At 40.9% G+C, this 24,548-nt stretch overlaps 1 protein-coding gene across 2 annotated transcripts in view; it reads left to right on the top strand.

The window, feature by feature from the left end:
- The window catches only part of LOC146982041 (dual specificity testis-specific protein kinase 1), a 52,667-nt gene that overhangs the window by 19,962 nt on the left and 8,157 nt on the right, over positions 1-24,548 (top strand). For both annotated transcript variants that reach the window (XM_085787630.1, XM_085787629.1), the window contains 4 exons: positions 4,248-4,441; positions 4,879-5,000; positions 8,868-8,916; positions 9,255-9,404. In XM_085787630.1, coding sequence (XP_085643756.1) covers positions 4,262-4,441; positions 4,879-5,000; positions 8,868-8,916; positions 9,255-9,404 — 501 coding nt within the window. In that variant the 5' untranslated portion in view covers positions 4,248-4,261. The remainder of the gene's footprint in view (positions 1-4,247; positions 4,442-4,878; positions 5,001-8,867; positions 8,917-9,254; positions 9,405-24,548) is intronic.

The raw sequence follows: 24,548 nt of genomic DNA on the forward strand, positions 1-24,548 counted from the left end.
GCAGATTAGCATCAAATCAATTCCCGTAGATTAGCATCAGGTTAACTTCCAGACATTAAATAATTTCTCAATTTAAAAAAAAGATGTACTCTTTAGCAGACATAATGTCCTGATTTTCTTCAAATGAAGGAGCCTTTTCACATTTCCAAGATTGTAAAATTAGTTTGAGGGAAAATAGCCCTATAGCATCATGTCTACTTTTCATCAATCACCACCCCAAACAGCACAGTTAGATGGCCGGTTAAGCCTTAGTGAAAAACTTAAACAAGGAGACCCTGGATGATTGTAGTTTATGACACAATAACAATAGATTTGATACAGGGTAATAATACTGTAGTTCCAGCTGAAAAAATAATTTAGTTAAAAAACAGAAACTAAATAAAAACTTCAATGAACAATGCAAAACTAACTAAAACTAAACTGAATTGCAGATAAAATTAGCTTAGTTTTTGTTTTTTGTTTTTTTTTCTCGAAATGATTGAAGTTGCAGGAAGAATACGCCACAGCCCAGTATTTGACCATTTCCAGTATGACCCCAAGGTAGTTAAATGTATGGTGATAAGGACTGAAAGAAAAGGAAACTAGTCCATTTATAAAAACTAAACTAAAAAAGCTTAATCATGTGTTGAACTAACTAAAGCTAAACTGAAAAACAACCGGTTTCGTAGCCTATGCTGGTAATTGGAATGCACCAACATTAAGTCCTTTGAACACAAACAGCTTACTTGACGACTCAGTACACAGTGTAGGCTATGTGTTTTCTCTTACCGTCCCTCTTGTTCAATGCTCCTGCCTCTATTTTCAGCCTCACATTATTCACTGTCTTTGTTTCACTCTGTAAAGTGGAGGCACTTTCCCTCGTCTATGCAGCTAATAAGTGGGAGAGTGAAATTAGACCTTTTGTGAGCGTCTCTTTCATCCAGCGTTTGCTTTCATACTGTTAAATGCATAAATTGGCCTTTTGGTTGTTATTGTCCTTTGTGTTGATTAGTTTAACATCAGTGTGCAGTGAAATTATTACAGGCCCTGTTGGGCTGAGACTGTATGTACCTGTATAGATTAAAACTAATTTATAAAACAGATATGAACCAAAGTGTGTTGGAAGTTAGTGCCTGTAAGGTTAGCAGCTGCAGGAGCTTAACTGAGTGAATGAAAGTCAATCACATTAATACGTCATGTTCTAGTTCAGTTAGCCCCTCATCGGATTAAATTTGGAATATTTTTCTCACAGTGTTGCACCGCATTGTCTCATCAATTTAAAAGGTCAGTCCTTTAAAATTACATAAAAATGCACAAGTGGTTGTTTGCCTCCTCCAGTCAGACTAATTTCAGATACATCCCTGTTTATCCGCAATAAACAGTTGCAAGAAAAAGTATGTGAACCCTCTGACTATTTATAGTTTTCTGCATTAATTGCTTTACTTTCCATTGCAGGCCTGAAGTTTGCCACTCCACAACACTAATGGGAAAATATTTTTTGACTGATGAAACTAAGATTTGATTTTTTGTATTTTTGTATTTTTTTTGTATTTTTTGTACATATAGTGTAAAATTTGCTGAATACCAGCATGTAAACATCATCTCAAAGGTGAAGTACGGTGGAGGGAGCATCATGGTTTAGGACTGCTTTGCTGCCTCAGGGCCAATGATCCTAAACATTGAAGTAAATCTACTATTCTAGATAATCTATAGTAGCTTCAAAAAAAGAAAATCCACCTTTGGGAGTGGCCCAGTCAGAGCCCAGACCTGAATCCAATAGGGATGCTATGGAATGACCTCCAGAGAGCCATTCACACCAGACATCCTATAATAACATGGCTGAGCTGAAGCAGTTCTGTCAGGACCAATGGTCCAGGATTCATCCTGAGTGTTGTGCAGTTCTCTTACTTTTTCCACCTGCACTGTGAATGTTTAAAGAATATGTTCAACAAAGACATTAAATATTATAATTGTTTGTGTGGTATTAAGTTAAGTACATTGTGTTTGTTTATACTTGTGATGTAGATCAGATCACATTAAATGGCCATGTAATGCAGAAAACTAAGAAAATACAAAGGGTTCACACACTGTACTTTTTCTAAACATTTGTGTAGCCAATCTGCGCGGTCACTCTGACCTTGATGTTGGGCCACCAAACTTAAATCAGTGTGTCCTTCAGTCCAAGTGAACATTGGTTCTTGAGATGTCGTGTTGACAAGGCCAAAACAGTGGTGTGTGTGAGGTCACCCTGACCTTTGACCTTTGCTTACCAAAATATAATCACTATATTATTTAGTCTTAGTGGACATTTGTAGTTGGTCATCACTGAAGCCATCACTGAGATACTGGATTCAGAAGGCTGAGATGAATCAGTTCACCCTAGAGACCATGTGAAAGTTTGTGTCTGTCACCAGTGCACAGGGATGACAATCAGGTTTAAACTAAATGAATCTGAGCACAGGGTGATACTAGAATATAAGGGGTTGGTGTCTTGTACTGTACATGGCTGTGATCTGCAGGGGCTCTGGAAGCACCAAGAGGGACAGACAGGAGGTCAAAAGGTCCAGCTCTGTCCTGGACTGCCCTCTGGACTCCATCTGTGGGTGTGGGTGAAAAGAGGACACTGAAGAGTCTTTATTGTCGTTGAAACATTTCTATGACAGCTGCATTTTAGTGCAACCCCTCAGTGTTGTGACATAAACAGCATAAACATGTTAACAATACAAGATATAAGATGATATGGCATTAATGGCATTGTCAAAACAATATTGCCAATATATTGCAGTTGCATTGCTGCTCCATGCATTGCACGCTACATTGCACTTTTTAAAATCTATTGCACAGTCCCATTGTATTGCAAGCGTCTCACACATTACAGAGTCTATTCAGTTATTTGAATTATTACTCAGCTCCTCGATGGCACAGGAGTAGAAACTGTTTAGAAGCCTAGAAGTGAAGAGCATCAAGCATCTGTACGGCCTTCCAGAGGGCAACAGGTTAAAGAGTTGATCTCCAAGGCCCAGTTGTTTAAAAGGTTTAATATGGATCAAAATTATCTGGATGTTGAAATCCCTTTTTTTGCTATCCAGGATCACATAATCCGTCTTACTTTTATCCCAGTTGTTCAAAGCAAAGTTAGATTGGATCCGTCAGATCCAATCCGGATAATGAGTGCTATGGGACTGTGTATCAGACTGAAGGCTGAATGGTCTCTAAACTACGGGTAGAGCAGCAGCATGGGCTCACTCAAAGTGTGATTATTTCAAAACGGTTTGTATGTATTGTTTTCTGTGCTCTTTGTTGTTTCTTCAGTGTCTTTTAAAATAAATTAAAAAAAACAAACAAATATACATTAGTCAAATTGTGAATATTTCCCCATGTGTTTCAAATTCAAACTTCAAATTTCACCACACTATCGCTATGAGATAATAATGGAACGTTACGAAATGGAGTTGTTTTCTAAGCAAATACAGATACTGCTAGCCGAAAAATGACAGGAATGCGCATCAGCGGTTTTGCATGAATTTACCTCAAAAACAACTCAACAACAAGAGTGTTTTGGAGTTGTTGGATTGTGTATTTGATGAATTTGGTGAGGGAAACCAATAAATCCCATCAGCCTCCGTAGCGTAGCTCTGAGCAGCTCACGGCTCTGCTCCACTGTTGTAAAAATAGTTTGCACCGACAATTAACGGTAACAAATCTACTGCAAAGACTATAGGGATTATGGCAATGGGCCAATTTGCCAAAATGTTGAACTATCCCTTTAATGTAAATTTGTCCACTAAAGCGATGAATACAGTTTTATCTCTCTGTTTCAATACATATTTTCAGTCTCCCTGCTGCAACACTAATACAGGTTTAATATCTATCCACCTTTTTCCGAACGTCAAAAACATAAGCCGGTTTTGCTTTTCCAGTGGAATTTTATGTTTACGTTTCCATGGTTTTGGTAGTCGCGGTAGATTTTTTTCTTTTTTTTTAAATGAAAATCTGTAAAACGCATGGATCATCACACCAGCTTTTAACAATGGATATCACACAAATTGACATCTGTGTTAAAAGCCAGCGTTAATCCATGCGTTTACCGCAACTGTGACAACGACTGAAAACCATGGAAACGTAAACGTACAATTCCAACGGAAATGCAAAACCGGCTTCCAGTTTTGACCATATGACGTTTGGAAACTTGTGGGTACGTTGATATAGAGCACTTTATCTTTCCCTTCCAGTTAATAACATTATGTTTATGATGTGTCCCTTCCCAGTGGACATCTCCAGGATGTGTGATGTGGACGTGTCCTCGGAGCCTGCCAGCCCAACCCTGTACGGTGAGTCTTCAGACAAGTACTACCATGTGGACCGCTGGCAGAAGCTGCGCACCGCCGTCCGCAAGCTGGAGTTCTGGGAAAACTTCACCGCCGAGCTGATCGGAAGCGGCTTTTTCTCCAAAGTCTACAAGGTATCCCCACCGTCCTCTCTGCTCTTTGCCCTGTCGCCAGCCCACGCGTGACTGCTGTCAAAGCTTCCTTTGTTCCAGCCGCTAATTGGGACATTCTTGCCATTCTGTGATTGGCCCACCAGCTTTGGAAAACCATGGGGGCGCGATACTCATCCCCAGCTGAGACCTTACATAACTCCTAATGTGAAGCCAGTGGTGCAGGAAGAGCTGATTTTCACACATTTAGGCTTTGTGTGTGATGAAATGAGCTAGAAAGAGGCCACAGGATGGATGTGTGACCGGGGAAATCAAGAGTGTGGATGTGTGTGAATGGAGTGAGATTGAGTTACTCTCTGAATCCATGATGTCAATACTTATGTCAAAACTTATTAACTGGATAAATCAATGATAGAACCCTCAGAATTGAACCGCTCTCACTACTTTTGCTTGTTCTCCAGGTGATGCACAGCACCAGTCGGAAGGTGATGGTGGTGAAGATCTACAAAAACGACGTGGACCAGGACAGCATCGTACGAGAGATCAGCCTGCTGCAGAAACTCTCCCACCCCAACATCGTCAGGTAACACTAAGGATGTTTCATACCACTTTTTTTCCGACCAAATATGAGTACTCACTCTTGATTACTCACCGATACCAAGTACAGATACCACTAGTACTTTCGATATAAATAGGCCTATATATATATTTATACATACAGCATATACATACAAAATTCCAATTTACACAATGACATAATTTTGAACAAAGACTTTTTATTCTTCGTGAACAAAAGCAGCACAGTCAATCTGCAATAGAGTTTTAGTATTTGCAGTTAGAATTTTTTAAAGTAGTGGCAGCAGGACCAACCCTCATGTTGTTTCAAAGTTGTTGGAGCTTCTTAAAAATGACGATCAATGCCGTTTCTCATTCAAGCCGATCATATTTACTGATTTAAACACGGAAACATAACGGCAACATAAAAGTACGAGGAGGAAATTGCAGATCCGTTACTTAGCAACAGTAACATTCTTTTGTAGCAACTAACGTCTAAATGCTACACTGGCGGAAGACAACACAACACATTCTTATTTCAAAATAAAAGCATTTGTTATTGTAACCTATTATCCTATTTGCCAGAGAAAAATATTTACAACACCCCATAAGACCTGATCCTGGTATCGGAACTCGCCCATCCCTAGTTAACACTCTGCTCATGCCCCGCCCCTTTCTGAACACCTCATGGTTCGTCTAATGGGTTCAATGCTCTGAGCAGATTTTTACATTAAAGGCTTTTTTGCCTTTAATGTACAGGAGAGTCGAGAGAGAGACAGGAAATGGGAGGCAGAGAGGGGGATGACACGCAGGATAGGACCGCTTGGCGTGGGATTCTGCAGTGAGGACTATAGCCTCAACACATGACACGGGTGCTCTACCAACTGAGCTAAACACTGGCTCTCTGAGCAGATCTTTAAAAAGACCTAGCACACATCACACTCCTCCTCAACAGCCCAGTTCAACTCATCAATCTGCAGTGTGGTCGCAGTATTAATGGCTCCCACACAGAGCAGTATAATGGACATGACATTATGAAGTAGCCAGTAGCCAGAGTTTTCCATTTGATTTTTTTATAATGTGGAAATGAGTAGAAACCAAAGGCTGAGTTTGTAAAATACACTGGGTTTATCTACACGGTTCTGTGGATGAGAGCAATGAGGCAAAACCCTAAAACCCAGACAGAGAGAGAAAAACACTGAAAGGTTCTGTAAGTAACAGTAAGTAATTGGACATCATTTTTGTACTTAATTGTTAATAGATTAAAAAAATTAATAATAAACAAATGCTTTACATCATAAAATGTTCAAAAGTTTAAGAAATAAAAAGAGCAAAGGAATAAAAGGGGTAAGACTTCTTATAGTTCAGACATTTTACTTGAGCTTGATTTGCTATATGAGGGAGGATGTCAGGAAGGTACTGGGGTGTGTGGCCATGCAAGGCTGAAAAGGTGAGAGCCAGTGTTTTAATATTGAGAGAATAGAGAGTTTATAGTTTTGCACATGTTGAAGAAGAAAAAAAAGAAAGAAGAAGAGAGAAAAAAAACTAAAACCTTTTACAGGAACTGATTCCAAAAACCCCAACAGCTTCCCAGTAGTATTTCAGGGACTGTATTTAGTTTGGTGTCTGTTACATGACTGAGGCTCAGAGCTCGGCAGCTCCAGTCAGCACAAATCAAATGAGACCTTGGTGCTATTTACCACAGGCCCTGTCATCTAAAGCACTTACATAAGGGACATAATGTTTGCCTAAGCAATCTTAGCCATATAGCAAGGTCGTAGCATTGAGTGTGTCAGAGTGTAGCTTTTTGTGTCTGCTGAGGTCACACTGTTAGAACCTGGTACGCACCACACAACAGCAAACACACTGTGTAAATGGTGTTTGTTGAAGCCTTTGTTCTCAGTGAGGTTTTTTTAATTTCATCTTAAGATATTGCATTATTATATTGGAACTACAATTAATTTACAAATGCCTATACGTTTTGATGTGTGTAATTTATCCTATCCCTATACTACAGTGTGTGTTGAGTCATGGTGACTGTTAGAGTGGTTTTACCTCAGTGAATCTTCAAGCAGCCTGTACACATTACTAACCCTAACCCATACAACTTCTACAAGTCCCTAATTGCATGTTACCAGCAGGACAGTGTGTTTTATCCAGTTTGAGTGAGCGTGTGTTATGATGGGAAAACACACTGTGTTTCTGTACATTTGTTTTTGCAGATGTTTATTATATGTGGTTGGAGAGCCTCGTGTCAGGGAGTGAGCAGTAAGGCTCAGGAACACAGGGTGTGTGAAGCTAAGGAAGTGTTCAAAATGAACAAGATTTACTTTTTTTTTTCCAAAAAAAAAAAAAGACAACTACAACTGACCTACCAAATGAAACAAATGACATAGTGGGAGTTATGGAGACAGAGGCAAATGGGGGGATGGAAACAAACTACTCATTCAATTTTGCAACTTAAACAGAATATGAACAGAGATTTAAGATGGGAAACTATACATAATCAAAATAACTGTTCATACATGCAGCAAAGTTAGAGTTCTAAATTGATTCAAAATAATTAAATCTCAAAGAAAAGGTAGCCTCTCCTCTGGCACCTCCAAGTTGGCCTTCTCCACTTCCTGTCCTGTCACAGTAAGAGGTCATCTTGAATGGCGTCACTTCCTCTTTGGAACTGGGGACAGCTGGCCAGAACCATGCAAAAGGAAGAAAACAAAGGGAGCTTTAATTCAACAAAAAAATGTAAAAAACGATAAAAAAATATATGTGTTTATGTGAAAAGAAGTGGTGGCCACCACACATCATAACTGGGAACATTCACAAAACTTAACAGGTGTAGTTGCGGTCAGGCTAACTTTGACCCATGAGTTCTGATTTACCATGTGATAGTGAAGTAGACTATGGAGTTCTCATTGGTCAGAATGTCAGCATGTTGTTTGTATGAACCAATCACAACACAGTCTCTAGTTTACTTATTGTCAACAAACTCCATATAAAAAGACCAGAACCAAGAGTGAAAGCCTTCAGATGTCTAACTTTGTATTAGCATAGAGTCTGATGTAGGGTTTTCCTCTGTGCCACAGAGCTCCATTGTTAAAACAGTGAGCTGCACTGTTGCACTGGGTGACATGTTCTTTCATCACCATCAACACTCACTCTGTAGTTGATTTCCACTCAATCCCACATTCACCATCCTGTTGCCAGAGATTCTCACAAGAGCATTCAACATGGATTAATTCACCACTGGAAATATTCTTCAACAAAATACACTATTTCCTCACAGGAAGCAATGTTCGATAGAACAGTTGCTCTCTACATAAATAACTGAGACTATAAGAAATTAAAAAGGATATTTGGTAACACTTTATTTGATGACTATCTCTATAACGCTTTATAACCATACTTATAATGGGTTAAAATGCAGTTATATCACTGTATAACTATAGTTATAAACACTCATAATTATCGTAAGGCTTTATAACAATAATCATAACACATTATAGAGCATTCTAACTCTATTATAATACTTGACCTTATAAGCCATTATAAAATCTTCAATGATGTGTTATGCTTATTGTTATAAAGTCTTATGATCATTTATGAGTGTTTATAATGATAGTTATACACGTCTATAAGCCAATTATAACACATTATAACTATATTTGTAATGCATTATCGATGTGGGCATTGTCAGCGAGTTACTAACAACTATAATGTATTATAATACCTGACCTTATAAGTCATGTTAAAATACTTTATAGTGTGTTATGATTATTGTTATAAAGCAATACAAATAAGAACAAAAAAAGCATTAGAATTCATTAAAATATAAACAATTTTGGGGGAAACTCAACTGCAATAATCACGACACATGTATTTTCTCTTTCTCTAGATATCTGGGCATCTGTGTTAAAGAAGACAAACTCTATCCCATCTTAGAGGTGAGTTCTTTTCTTGTTTTGCTCAAGTCTTTGTTACAGTGTTCACAAGTTCACAGGTTGGCTTCGTTCCATCACAGATTACACTGATGTGTGCTGATACTGAAAATGAAACACTGAGCCGGTTGAGTCAGGTGTTAGTTATGTAACTGGGCCCAGGTTAAGTAGTATTTGCTCTTAGATTTCAGATCTTATCCTAAAGGTAATAAGTAATAAACTTTCTATATTACCTTTATTTTATACGTTTTTTTCACATAATGAACCCCTTACTCCAACTCTGCTGTTCAAATTGGAAAGAGGCTTTTATTTTGACGGGGTGGATGACCCTGTGTTTCCTTCAGTATGTAAATGGTGGCTGTCTGGAGGAGCTTCTGGCCAGGAAAGATGTTCCTCTGTGCTGGAGAGAAAAGGTGGACCTGGCCTGTGACATCAGCAGAGGGATGATCTACCTGCACTACAAGAACATTTACCACCGAGACCTCAACTCCAAGGTAACAGCAGCCTCCTGTGTCAGTCCACTGGGCTCATTAAAGTTGCATCTCTCTTTTCTCATCACTCACTACAAGAGCTACTCCCCTACAGAGGAGACACTGCAGTTCATACGGCCCCCACAGGGACACACTGAGAACTTGAAAACGATCCGGTACCTTGAAGTGTCCCGTCAGAGCCTGGACACTCGGGATTTGAAACGTTTGTAACTTGAAAGGAGGCAACTCCTAAACAACATCAGACACTGTAGAACAGGATGGGGTGGAGGTGGTGAGTCATATCTCACTTTGTGGGTGGTGGATTCTATTTGTATTTACAGTAGATATGTGGAAATCTGCTCTAGTCCACTGCATGAGCAGCGGTAGGTGAACTAGTTTCATTTCATTTCATTTATTGTTTATTTGACAAGGACAGTGCACATTAATGAACAATTTGTGATGCGCACATCACGTCATGTAAATATGCCGGATTTAGCTCAAAGCTAATTTCCATCCGTAGTCCTCACATTTAAAGATGGACAGACATACCATACAAAAAGATAACAGTAGGAAGCTACCTGCATAAGTATGAAAAAACATAGTATTAGCAGCAGTTACAACAATAAGAAAACAGATAGCAACCTGTATAAATATAAGAGAGGACAGAGTACTAGCAGCATTTATATTAGTAAAAGATAAGAAATAAGAAAGCTGCATGGCATTGTTATCTGCATAAATATAAGAAAAAACAGAATACTAGCAGCAGATTCACAATAAAATTACAATACAAAATAAGATACGGGAGAAATAAGGGCTAGTAATACTGTATTAAAGTGCTAGTCAATATTTAATTCATGGGTGCGGATTTGGTGAGACAGTAACCATTCTTTAAACTGTTTTTTGAATGCATTAAAAGACTGTCTCCAATAGGGGTTGGGAGACTATTCCAAATTGTTGCTTACCTGTCTCTGATCTACACCAGGAAAAACAGCTGAACAGACTGAGCTCACACTCTTATAGCACAGCTGATCAACCATGTGGTGAAAGAGAGAGAGAGCAGATCTCTGGCCTGAGTTCCTCCCAAGACAGATTTGTTCCCCACAATAGTAATTTGTGGTTGGTTTGTAGTCTCTTTAACTACCAAATTATTTGGCGTTGTCCCATAGGAAAAACAGATGAGTGCCAGGGAGTACGTAGTCACAGTAAAATAAGGAAAAGGCAAAGCATCACGGTATGGGTGTGGTTAACATCAGTGTCAGCAGTCCTCTAAAACAGAACAACAACAAACAAGGAAATACCAACTAGATAAGTAGAAACATACAAACTTGAATGTAATGTATCTCGTCTATTATGGACTTCTCTGAGATTTCCATATTTCAGCTGAATGACAACTGTTTGTCTAACACTTTACAATAAGGGTCCCTTAATTAACGTTAGTTAGTACATTATTAAGCATTAATATATAAACAAATGTGTTAATTAATGCTGAGTAATGCATACATAATGATAACTAATTACATTATTCAGCTTTTATTTTTTATTTTATTACTTAACAATTTATTAACTAACTTTGAGTAGTAAATTAATTAACTGCTTGCTAATAGGCTACATTAATATGTGTTTCCTAATCCTAAGTAATACATAATAATGATTGTTAATATATCTGTAAACAGTTAATTATGCTTAATAATGTACTAACTAACGTTAATTATGGGACCCTTATTGTAAAGTGTTATAGTTTTTGCAATGGCATGTCATCATTTTGTCCCTGCCAACATTTAATAAGAAAATGTATATACTATATTTTAGTGTGTTCCATAAATCTGTCAAAAGATGATCTTTATCTGGTTTGGAAACCATTTAGTTAAACCTTATTTCATTATTTTAAAAATGTGATATTATCCATATATTTCTTAAAAGTACTGAACAGCATATGAAGTTCAACCATTTGTTCCTGCACATTTGCGTCTTATCCCTACAGTATGTTGATCGTCTCAAATTGTTCTGCTTCTTACAGTAGATGGACTCTCAGAATCTAATTTGTATTGATCTGAAGAAAGTGATTGGTGCGTTTAAAGGTCCCACATTTTACTTTGTGTTGTATAGGCTATTTGAAGTTTTAATATCCATAAGAATTTGAACCAAAACCCATGTTGGTGTAATTCTCTCTGGAACTACACCAACTTTTCCATTAGAAGAGTGACAGCTCTGATTCTGTCTCCTGATTAGCCGAATGTTGTCTAGGTTATCTGATAAGATAATGCAGATTTCAGTGGCTGCATTTGTGACATCACAAAGTGACAGGAAGTCCTGACGGCTGGTTTTAAGACTCAGTTTCTGAATACAGGCTGTATGCATTTCTCTGTGGACTGAGGCTTTGACACTTAAACAGTTTTAATATAAAACCTAGAGTCCTAATTAAACACAGACACAATGATCTGCCTTTATACTACATAGTACAGCCTTGTTTGTGTTTTCTATTGTATTGATATATTTTTTTTTAAGTTCAATTAAACGACTAACCTTTTTCAGAACATATCAGATACTGAATTACTGTTGCACGACAAATAACACTAAATCATCACCTTGCGCAACTCCTCAGTCACAGGAACGAGCAGTCTTTACTTCAGCGCTTTATGAGAGAAGATAAAGACTGGTGAAAATAACCACATTAAAGACAAAAACCAAACCAAGTTCCCATGAATTAAAAAGCAAAAAAACTTCACACATTTCCTTGGAGCCTGTCTTTCTCTGGTATTGTGCAGTGTGACGCAGTGGTGCCTATTATAGCTGCAGTAATGATAATACAAATCCCAGCCAGAGAGGTTGCACTTTAAATTTGTTGAAAGAAAGTTTACTTGGATTAAATCACTCGCTGTGCCCAGCAGCTCAACATGTGAAAGCTTCTGACGTCAATGTTTCGGGACATCCAAAAGGCAAACGACATTCCAGAGCCCCCCCACCCCCACCCCACCCCCCTCCAAACTGATGCAGTCATTGTGAATACGCCTCGGTAACCGATTAGCTTGAGTTGAAGCTATGGAAAATTGAGGGCCCCTTTTTAATTAGTGCTTACAAGCTGCCTCTTTTTCTTCCCTCTTTAAATCTACAAGAGCGTTCCATTTTTGTTTTCCCCCCAAACTGTTACTTTACTTGGCAGAGAGGTGAGGGGCCTGGGCTAAATTTAGGGGTGAAGTCTGGGACCAAAGTTTTTCCCAGGAGAGCTTCATAATAACAGGCTACTGCATGGAAAAGGCTTCTGGAGAAATTGGAGCCAGATGCTAAGAGGCTTCGACACACACACACACACACACACACACACACACACACACACACACACACACACACACACACACACACACACACACACACACACATACAGGCAAACATGGTTTATGAGACCAATTTTGAGAAATGGGGCCTGGTGGTGGTTTACGGAACCACACCTAACGCAACATGCGGTGAACTTGAAAGACATGTCAAAAATTTTTATTTGATCTGCAGAAGACAAATCTGACTACAAAATCATCATTTCTCTTTCAGAACAATATGTGACATTTCACAGGTTTATGGGGTCAGACCAAATGGTGTTTTGTGAAACCAACAGTGTTTATGAGGACTGTTTACATATGACACACAAACACAAACCAGGTAATGGTATAAGAGGACTGACATACACTACAAGGCCTATAACACACAAACACAAACCAGGTAATGGTATAAGAGGACAGACATACACTACAAGGCCTATAACACACAAACACAAACCAGGTAATGGTATAAGAGGACAGACATGCACTACAAGGCCTATAACACACAAACACAAACCAGGTAATGGTATAAGAGGACAGACATGCACTACAAGGCCTATAACACACAAACACAAACCAGGTAATGGTATAAGAGGACAGACATACACTACAAGGCCTATAACACACAAACACAAACCAGGTAATGGTATAAGAGGACAGACATGCACTACAAGGCCTATAACACACAAACACAAACCAGGTAATGGTATAAGAGGACAGACATACACTACAAGGCCTATAACACACAAACACAAACCAGGTAATGGTATAAGAGGACAGACATGCACTACAAGGCCTATAACACACAAACACAAACCAGGTAATGGTATAAGAGGACCGACATGCACTACAAGGCCTATAACACACAAACACAAACCAGGTAATGGTATAAGAGGACCGACACAGTTTACAAGGTCTACAATAATACAATACTATAATTAACCTCTTAAAAAACCCTTTAAAGGTTTTGAAGTTTGAAGCAAAAATAACAGAACCTGTGCCATTTTCCACGGCTCTCTCTTCTACAGAGTGCCAGTAGCTCATTCTCCACCCCACGATGGCAATGATCTGCACCCTCCCCCGCCACATCTCAAGTGAGGGAAGCCTCTGCTAATTCAGAGCTTTGTAAGTCAAGTTTAAACCAGGGTTAAGTTAGTAGTAAGGCTAGCATCCTTTACAAGTCAAAGCAATTCAAGCCCTGCTGTCCCCCTCACAGGAGAGCCTTCTGCCCGCCCCCTCGGACTGCCGAATAGAGAGTACTGCAGCCTGTCTGTTTTTCCGCAGACCGCCGAACAGCGAGCAACAAAAACTGAAAGCTTCAGTTGCTGCTGTAGAGTCAGTACAAAGATTACTTGCAAACAACAAATTTACAGTATCACATAAAATACTTACTCCTCACGTTAAGAGAATATACAAATAAATCTTAGTTAGATTAATAAACACTGTTTAGGGTCAGGGGTCAGAGGACAGAGCACATCACAGGAGAGCAGCACAGACCTGAGACGAAAGTATTGAAAGACCCATGTTTATGGTGCACTTGGCACAAAGAAAGGGAAAAAGGCCAGCTGCACGTGAATGATGAAAATCAGATAACAAATGAATGAATGAATGACAACCATTACTTCTTCAATGTGAGAATCCACAGGGACGCTGTTGGTATGTGCACAGCTCATCATGCACTGATTGTTGGCATTATTTGTTCATTTGTGAACCTATTGTTGGGTCATCTTTTTGTTTACTCTAATCAGCACATAAAGTAATTGTAAAAGACATATAGGACAGTGTACGTTTTTTATTTACATTTTATTACATATTTTAATCCTTATTATAATTATTAGCAGTGATATCAGCATCATTATCCTGTATATTTGTTGTTTAGAATCTTCATAATCTTGTTGTCATAACTACACATGTAATGGGAAACGGGGTCCAAGCTCATGTGACATAATAAACACAATTAAACGCCCAGGCGATTAAGTGTTTATCATAGTCTTGCACAGAAAAAAAAAAGAACAGTGTTTCACCGGCTCTCACCTATGTCCGTCAGCCCCTCCTCCCGCTCTCTCATTCGCAGGAGCACACTCAAACACACAGACACACACAAACGCAGGCGCGCTAGCGGGACAAGTCGCACTGGACTACAAACAGACAAAGACAAATAGATAAATGCACTAATATACAGTCCAACGTTCACGTTGCTTTCGTGAATTGTAAACAAAGACGGCCCCCTCGGTTTTAGCGTCCAGCAGTTTAGCGGCTAATTTAACTGCAGTGATGAATAACTCTACCAGAGAGGCTCAACACCTTTTTTTAAAACTTAATTTGAGGAATAAACTGCAGCTTTTACCTGACGGTAGACCAACGCTTGAGCTACGGTAGCTAACAGTTAGCAGGTTTTACATACTTTCTCTCCCTCTCTTTCTTACACACACAGCCCAGGCTATCTGTCATATCTCCAATAACAAATACCGATTAATTTCATTTTTTTGTGTAGCATTACATATTGATGTAAGTATTCCTAAGAACTTTCGGTATCACAATTAAGAGATGAGAATGATTATGAATTCATAACTCTTTATTGTTTATTAACAACAATAATGAAAACAGCAAAGAAGAAAACAGTGCTCACTTTCAGAAATATTTTCTTCAGCATATATGAACATCTCTTATGTCTCTTATGTTTTGTTTTCTATTTCTTAGTGCTGGCTTTTCACATTCTTTGCAAGCCAGACACAGAGAAGAACAGACACAGAGAGGAACAGAGACACAGAAGTGAAGAAAAATATAGTGCTCACTTTCAAAAAGATTTTCTATAGCATGGATGAAAATTTTGGCGCCTAAAAGTCAGTCTCCTGTTTCGTAAAAAGTCTCTTATGTTTTGGCACGTTCTATTTTTCAGTGCTGGCTGTTCACATTCTTTGCAAGCAAAACAGAGATACAGAGAAGAACAGCGACAAAGATAGACACAGAAGAACAGAGACACAGAGAGAAGAAAAGAGAGGAACAGAGACACAGAGAGTTGAAGAAAAAAATAGTGCTCACTTTCAAAAAGATTTTCTTCAGCATGGATGAACATTTTGGCGCTTAAAAGTCAGTCTCCTGTTTCTTAAAAAGTCTCTTATGTTTTGGCACGTTCTATTTTTCAGTGCTGGCTGTTCACATTCTTTGCAAGCAAAACACAGAGACACAGGGACACAGAGAAGAACAGAGACACAAAGAGGAATAGAGACACAGAGAAGAACAGAGACACAGAGAGGAAAAGAGAGGAACAGAGAGACAGAGAAGAACAGAGACACAGAGGAACAGAGACACAGAGGGAGACAGAAGAACAGAGACACAGAGGAAAAGAGAGGAACAGACACTGAGAAGAACAGAGACACAGAGAGGAACAGAGAAGAAGAGAGACACAGAGAGAGACAGAAGAACAAAGACACAGGAACAGAGACAGAGAGAGGAACAGAGAAGTGAAGAAAAATATAGTGCTCCCTTTCAAAAAGATTTTCTTCAGCATGGATGAACATTTTGGCGTTTAACATCAGTCCCCTGTTTCTTACAAAGTCTCTTATGTTTTGGCACGTTCTATTTTTCAGTGCTGGCTGTTCACATTCTTTGCAAGCCAAACAGAGATACAGAGAAGAACAGCGACATAGATAGACACAGAGAAGAACAGAGACACAGAAGAACAGAGACACAGAGGAACAGAGAAGAACAGAGAGAGAGAGAAGAACAGAGACACAGAAGAACAGAGACACAGAGGAACAGAGAAGAACAGAGAGAGACAGAAGAACAGAGACACAGAGAGAAGAAAAGAGAGGAACAGACACAGAGAGTTGAAGAAAAAAAATAGTGCTCACTTTCAAAAAGATTTTCTTCAGCATGGATGAACATTTTGGCGCTTAAAAGTCAGTCTCCTGTTTCTTACAAACACTCTTATGTTTTGGCACATTCTATTTTTCAGTGCTGGCTGTTCACATTCTTTGCAAGCAAAACACAGAGACACAGAGAGGAATAGAGACACAGAGAAGAACAGAGACACGTAGAGGAATAGAGACACAGAGGAATAGAGACACAGAGAAGAACAGAGACACAGAGAGGAAAAGCTGGCTGTTCACATTCTTTGCAAGCAAAACACAGAGAGGAATAGAGACACAGAGAAGAACAGAGACACATAGAGGAATAGAGACACAGAGAAGAACAGAGACACAGAGAGGAAAAGAGAGGAACAGAGAGACAGAGAAGAGAGACACAGAGGAACTTCTCCTGCCTTGATGTTCCAGGTTCTCTGGTTTGGAGGAGCACCTCTTCATGTGTCTCCATAGTTCTGGTCTTAGAAACAAAGCTGCTGAAGAATCAACAATGGATATCTCTACAAACTGTTATGTCACAGATGACACTCTTGACACTAGACAGCCTTCCACCAACACAGTACCTTCAACCAGTGGCGTAAGAGCGGGACAAAATTTCTGCTTCATTTGCAAGAATTTTCATTTCAAAATAGCACGACATTTCAAAACTCACATAAAAGAGAATTCAGACATAGCGCATGCCCTCAGTCTCCCAACAGGTTCAAGAACTAGGAAGAAAATCCTAGAGAATCTTCGCAACAGGGGAAACTTCGAGTACAACAGAGATGTGCTGAAAAAAGGAGGTGGTCAACTTAAAGTTAAGCGCAGATCTAAGAAGGCTGAAGCTAACAAATATGAATATTGTATCCATTGTAAGGGAATGAATGTTGAATTCGCCTCTTCCTCTTCCGTGTCACTCTCTGAACCCGGCACATATTCTGGATCACAAGCATCATCATCATCCACTTCACTGAAGTCACTTTCAGTCTGATTAAAACACAAGGAAAGGAAAAGAAAACATAAGAAGACATACATAACACATGCAATAAGCATTACATGACAACCAACAAGCAACTGGACCTCATATACATCTCATTGTGCTTTTATTTTTATTTATAAAATTGATTTATCTAACAGCCCTAACACAAACACACACAAGTCTCTGTGCTAAAGTATTGGTTCTCACTGCTGTCCTCATATTTCAAACAATGGCCACAAACATGGGCATACACACAAAACACACAAGAGGAATCGAACCACACCAAATCTTAAGTCATACACAGAAGCAGAAAGTGAGCATTGTTTCAGGTTATGTTCCAGAGTTTGAATCTAAACCGACTAGTGTACTGACAAACCTCTTCAGGGAGCACTGTGGAAGAGATGACACGTGTGTGGTCTGTAGGCAGAGAGATGACTGGAGAGCGGTCTGCAGAGGGAGAGGCGACTGGGGAGTGGCCTGTAGACGGAGAGGCGACTGGTGTGCGGAGGACGGGTTTCTCCACTATAGCTGGAGCCGTAGGCTGATGGAGAGGCAAAAAGGGAGAACCAGAGGAGAATGTGAGAGGGAGACACACATCAAAAATTATCTGACACACACACACACGTCTTTGTGCTAAAGTATTGGTTATCACTACTGTCCTCATATTTCAAACAAACAATGGCCTCAAACATAGGCATACACACAAAACACACAAGAGATATCGAACCACACCCAGGGCTCCAGACTACGACTAAATGGTCGCATTTTGCGACTAAAATTTGAGACAGAGGGAGTAAAATTTTCATCTACTCGCGCATGTGCGACCAGTACCGTTTTTTTTTTTACATTAAAATTACTATTATTTTTACATTTAAATTACCGCTGTGATTGGCTAATGTGTGAATAGAAATGTGCGTTTCTCTTCTCTACATCTCGGAGCGGAGGAGACATCTTTCCACAGCAGAGCTCCGTGTGAAACAGCAGGAAACACACAGACCGGCGACCCACGCGTGTGTGCTGTATGTCAGCCGCAATATTTTTTTGGACGGCTCACTACAAACCTTAAATATCCCATAATATGCTTGCGCTCTCAGCAGCGGTACTCAAATCGTCACAAATTTTAAGTTAGGGGCCACTGTGCTCCTAGTCAAAAAGTCTGGAGCCCTGACACCAAATCTTAAAGACTGGGTGAACCAAGAATAAATATGTGTTTCATGTTTATATAATACCACAAAAAAACATTCTCTGTCAAATTTGAAGGACTAAAAAAGTTGTTAAGTATATAAAATTCTGCATCAAAGCTGTCAATATTCTCTGCCTCAGGACGGCGAGGGCGTGTAGGCTGCAGGCAAGGAAACCACGCCCCATCGCAGGAGAGCGAGGCTTTACTGAACGTCTCTGATACACAACCTAAACATGTAGCCTACACGTCGTCATGAAAAAAAAAAAAAGAAAGACGGGAAAGTGACCTCAAACACACACCCCTGCACACCCGAGTCCTCAGCACTGACATAGCTGATGAACCTTCAGGAAATATTTCTTACCTTCACTATTGGTGGGTAAAACAGTCACCATCCAGCTGCAACAGGTTAATCCACCATGCTGCTCCCGTTTACATCTCCTTACTGCTCAGCGTGTCTCATCCATTTGCATTGTGTGAAAAAAATTAAGTTTAAGCTTTAGCTTCAAGTGTCCTGAGAGGAGAAGCCGACACAAGGAGACAATGAATTATCTTTGGACCTGGTACCGAGTCCAGACCGCCCAGCACCCGTGACACACCGCGTCTGAACTGAGCAGCGGGCGGTGTCACGGTGAGAGAGGACCGGGAGAAAAAAACACGGTGGAGCTGGGATCAGAAACATGTAACTGCTGTTGCCGCCGCTAAAAACTTTTTTCCCCCACACAATACATGGATGAAACAGGCTGACCACGAGGAACAAGATGGAAACGGGAATAATCAGTATTAAATTGTTGGAGCTGGATGCTGCTGTTGCTGCTGCTGACTGTTTTAGACACCAGAGTGAAGGTAAGATATTTCCTGGTTCGACCAGCCTCTCTCCCCATGGTGACTGCTGTTTATCACGGTATTAATACGTTAACACTGTAAACTCGTTACATGAAGGAATGAGGCAGTAGTGGACTCCCCTGTGTGTGAACATGAATTACGTTTAGTTAGCTGGCTGTTTCAGCTAGACTCAAAAGCCAGTGGGACGGAAAACCACGCAAGCCAGTTCGCTGATGTATCTATACCCAGAGTGGAGCAGGGAGCGGGTATATGGTATGGTTACGTAACGTGGCCCTCGACTTAGGTCCGCCTCTTAAATACTTAACACAGAGCTGGTGAAGCACTGTCTCTGAGGCCTGGCTCCACAAGTAAATTATGAATGGCAAAAATACTTTTTACATGTTTTGAGGGACACATTTAAGACCTAATTAATATGTTAAGAAGAAAAATACTGAATTTGGTTTACCCGGTCTTTAAAGCAGATATCAGTGGAATGTTTTTGTTAATATAAGACCTAAATAGTCCTAATTTCCGTCAGCAATCACTTACATGAAGTATTTCAGCCTAAACACGAGTCTCTCCGTCACTCTGCTCTGCTGTAAGCCGAGGAGAAAATTTTCCTTGTGGGATACAAGTGTTATCCAATGAGGGGAGAGAACGGCATGAAGGGCTGTGTGTGCAGCCAAGGGATGCGCGTGAATGTGGTGACGTAGCACGAGGACCAATTGATGCCTGACAAGGGCGGGGGCTGCTAACTCATGGTGCGTTCAAGGAAACTCGTACTTTGTGTTTTTCCTTCCTGTGAAGTCATACCAGTTCGATCTGGTACGAGTTCACGGGTCGGAAGTTACGAGTGGCCGTTATAGGGAACTTTCACAGACAACAGGACGGTAAAAACACGAGCTACGGGTTACCTGGAACGCTACCAAGTCGTAGTTGTGACTTGAAGCTGTAACTTACGGTTTCAAAAGCCTGCCTTGAACACAGCATTAGCCGAAACGGCCGTGCCACTGATATCTGCTTTAAGTCATACACAGAAGCAGAAAGTGAGCATTGTTTCAGGTCATGTTTAAGAGTTTGAATCTCAACCAACTAATGTACTGACAAACCTCTTCAGAAAGCACTGTGGAAGAGACGACACGTGTGTGGTCTGTAGGCAGAGAGATGACTGGAGAGTGGTCTGCAGAGGGAGAGGCGACTGGGGAGTGGCCTGTAGACGGGGAGACAACTGGTGTGCGGAGGACGGGTTTCTCCACTATAGCTGGAGCCGTAGGCTGATGGAGAGGAAAAAAGGGAGAACCAGAGGAGAATGTGAGAGGGAGACACACATCAAAAATTATCTGACACACACACAAAGGGCTTTGAAATATGAGGACAGCAGTGAGAACCAGTACTTTTGTACAAACAGTGGCCTCAAACATAGGCATACACACAAAACACACAAGAGGAATCGAACCACCAAGCTGCCCTGTGGAGTTTATACAAACAATGTCCGTTATACTGCAGCCACTGCCAAACGAGTTATTAGGATGATCACTGAACGCATCTCCACCACACAACAGTCCCTGGCTTACCCATTAGTGCAATTGCCTCTGAGGAGCGACTTTCCCGTGCTGTCGCACAGGGAATTACGTTTGCATTACGCATGCAACGCAACACGTACGCATTTGACGCAGAGTTTAGAGCGCGCTGGTAAACAGAAGAGAAGAAGAAAATGTTAGAGACGACCCAGCTAGATGTCTGAAGCTCAAAACCCAAACAAACGGCCCAGGAAAGCTTCAGACACCTCTGGAGCTCGTCCTGCTGGTCCTCCACAAACACAGAGACGTTCAGAAGAAGGAAAAATGTCTAAAAAGGAGAGTGACAAACGCCGAAATCAAACAAGAATAACGAAGCCCGGTTGGTTACAGTGCATACATTATAGGCTAACGTTAGCATGTTCGAATAGGGATGCACATTTTTAATTTTTTTTCTGACCGATAACCGACGCTCCTTAACAGTTTATTAACCTTTAACCGATAAGATTACAACGCTCCCAGCCGGGGACAATCACTTTGTTTTTGTTTTTTTGTGCGCCGTGTAACACACGTGCCTGCAACAGCTGATCAGCGCAATGTCAATATTGTGCTCCGTCTCAGCTGATCGAGTTCATATGAAGGTTAGATCATCCAGTGTTGAACTGCACAAAGTGCAGCCAAACACCAGGCTGAAGAGAGAGGAAGAGGAGAGGCTCCTCTGTGGAGCTGCTGCAGAGCTGCCTGTTGTTACAGCTGCACATCTGTCTGTGTAGGCTACATTTGTTGTCTGATCTTCCTTCACAGGGATTGCACAACACCATAAGTTAATGTAAGTCCTCCTGTGTAACTTAGTATAGTAAATGCCAAAGCTGAACGAACAAAACTTTTTTCTCTTCCTACTTCACCAGTTACCTGCACTTACCGTTCAGAGGGGGGGGGGGCGTCACTCGTATTGCCGACGTCATTGAACGGCGCAGGCTGACTGTTGCAGTACTCGAAAAAAAAACACGGCAGGTGGCTCATAATGAGCAAAACTCCACAGAGCAGCTTTAAGTCATACACAGAAGCAGAAAGTGAGCATTGTTTCAGGTCATGTTCCAGAGTTTGAATCTAAACCGACTAGTGTATTGACAAACCTCTTCAGGGAGCACTGTGGAAGAGACGACACGTGTGTGGTCTGTAGGCAGAGGGATGACTGGAGAGTGGTCTGCAGAGGGAGAGGCGACTGGGGAGTGGCCTGTAGACGGAGAGGCAACTGGTGTGCGGAGGACGGGTTTCTCCACTGTAGCTGGAGCCTCGACTGTGTGGCCTGTAGACGGAGAGGCAACTGGTGTGCGGAGGACAGGTTTCTCCACTGTAGCTGGAGCCTCGACTGTGTGGCCTGTAGACGGAGAGGCAACTGGTGTGCGGAGGACAGGTTTCTTCACTGTAGCTGGAGCCGTAGGCTGATGGAGGCAAAAAGGGAGAACCAGAGGAGAATGTGAGAGGGAGACACACATCAAAAATTATCTGACACACACACACACACACACACAAGTCTTTGTGCTAAAGTATTGGTTCTCACTGCTGTCCTCATATTTCAAACAAACAATGGCCACAAACATAGGCATACACACAAAACACACAAGAGGAATCGAACCACACCAAATCTTAAGTCATACACAGAAGCAGAAAGTGAGCATTGTTTCAGGTTATGTTCCAGAGTTTGAATCTAAACCGACTAGTGTACTGACAAACCTCTTCAGGGAGCACTGTGGAAGAGACGACACGAGTGTGGTCTGTAGGCAGAGGGATGACTGGAGAGTGGTCTGCAGAGGGAGGGCGACTGGGGAGTGGCCTGTAGACGGAGAGGCGACTGGTGTGCGGAGGACAGGTTTCTTCACTGTAGCTGGAGCCCGTAGGCTGATGGAAAGGCAAAAAGGGAGAACCAAGGAGAATGAAAGAGAGAGACATGACAGAGAGACATCAAAAATTATCTGACACGTACTACTACTACTACTACTATTTATACTAATATTAATTTTTTTTTTAAAACTATTGCTAATTGCTATCCATTATTACTATTATTGTCATTATTACATAGGCTACAACTACAGTCCTAATAAAAAATAGCCTACTAATTCAGCACCAAACAGACTGATATTTCAAAATGTAGCTACATTCAAATTTAGTTCCTTCTGTCAACTGAAGTTTCAAATACACTCATTTCTATCAATATTTATCTCTAATATCTTCCTCCAAAGCTGCCTGTCATAGATTAAATTCACAAAGATGGCGATCATTTTACATTCATTAAAATAACATTAGCCAAATCCTTGTGTGGTGATCAAATAGATCAGCGGTCCCCAACCTTTTTATCTCCGCGGACCGGTCACCGGTGGGAAATTTTACCGCGGCCCGGGGGGGGGGGGGGGGCGGCGGCGGTCCGTATCTCTTCGGGGGGGGGTTAGCGTACGTTCTCCTGTTTACATTACATGTAGGCCTACTGTATAAACAGGACTACACATAGCCTAGTTCTCTCTTACGTTTACGTTCTTTGTTACAACTCACCATAATATAGTATCACAATAATAATATCAGTCATCCGGGGGTGATGCTCCGTCTGTCATCTCGGTTCCTGTCTACTCTGTCATCTCGTTTTGCTGCTGAAGCTGCAGAAAACTCCGTTTCACAAACATAATATGTTTGTAATTGGAGCAGGTTTTCCGTGCTTTTCTGCTTAAATCCAGAACGCAGGGAGATAAGTTTTCTGTGAAGTGATGAAGCGGCAGAGAGCCGGCCGGGTCCCGCACACACATTGCGGAGCTTGGAGCATGTGAATCACCTGCAATGAACCCGTCATTTAAACAGGACTCGTGCTTTTTCTTTTAGAACAGCTTTCTTCTTGTTGGAAGGCGTCGGGTCTTCTGTCGTCTCATTATTGAGTTTTTCCCGGCCCGGCGACGTGTGTTTTTCACTCTTTTACGTTTGTGCCTGCCTGTCAATTGCCTGTCAATTGCGCAGCGCTGGAACGATGCACAAACGGAAGTGGCAACATTTTCAAAATAAAACGACCGGAAGTGTGAAATAGACGAAACAAACGATTTTTTTTTTCTTTCATTTTCATTTAATCTTTCTGCGGCCCGGTACCAAATGATCCACGGACCGGTACCGGTCCGCGGCCCGGTGGTTGGGGACCACTGAAATAGATTATAAACTTTAGCCGAAAATACGACCAACAACTGATAAATTTACCACTGCCTTTCAACAGAGGTGAATGCATATGCAGACAAAGGTGTTAACAAGACATTTAATAGATGGTAAGGGCCGCTGGAAAATGACTTTCATCTCCAGACCACAGTCCACATCTAGACTCTAGCTAAATGGACTGGAGGCTAGCATCTCTCCTCCTACCTCTTGAGTAGCAGCAGCAGCTGTGCTGAGCATGGAGGTATAGTGCTTGATTATGCCACAAAGTTTTACATCTAGTGCTGGGCTGTTAACACCATTAACGGCGTTAACAGACATTGGC

The sequence above is a fragment of the Trachurus japonicus genome, chromosome 9 (assembly GCF_045865225.1).
Source record: "Trachurus japonicus isolate A0001 chromosome 9, Traja_1.0".
Classification (NCBI taxonomy): domain Eukaryota; kingdom Metazoa; phylum Chordata; class Actinopteri; order Carangiformes; family Carangidae; genus Trachurus; species Trachurus japonicus.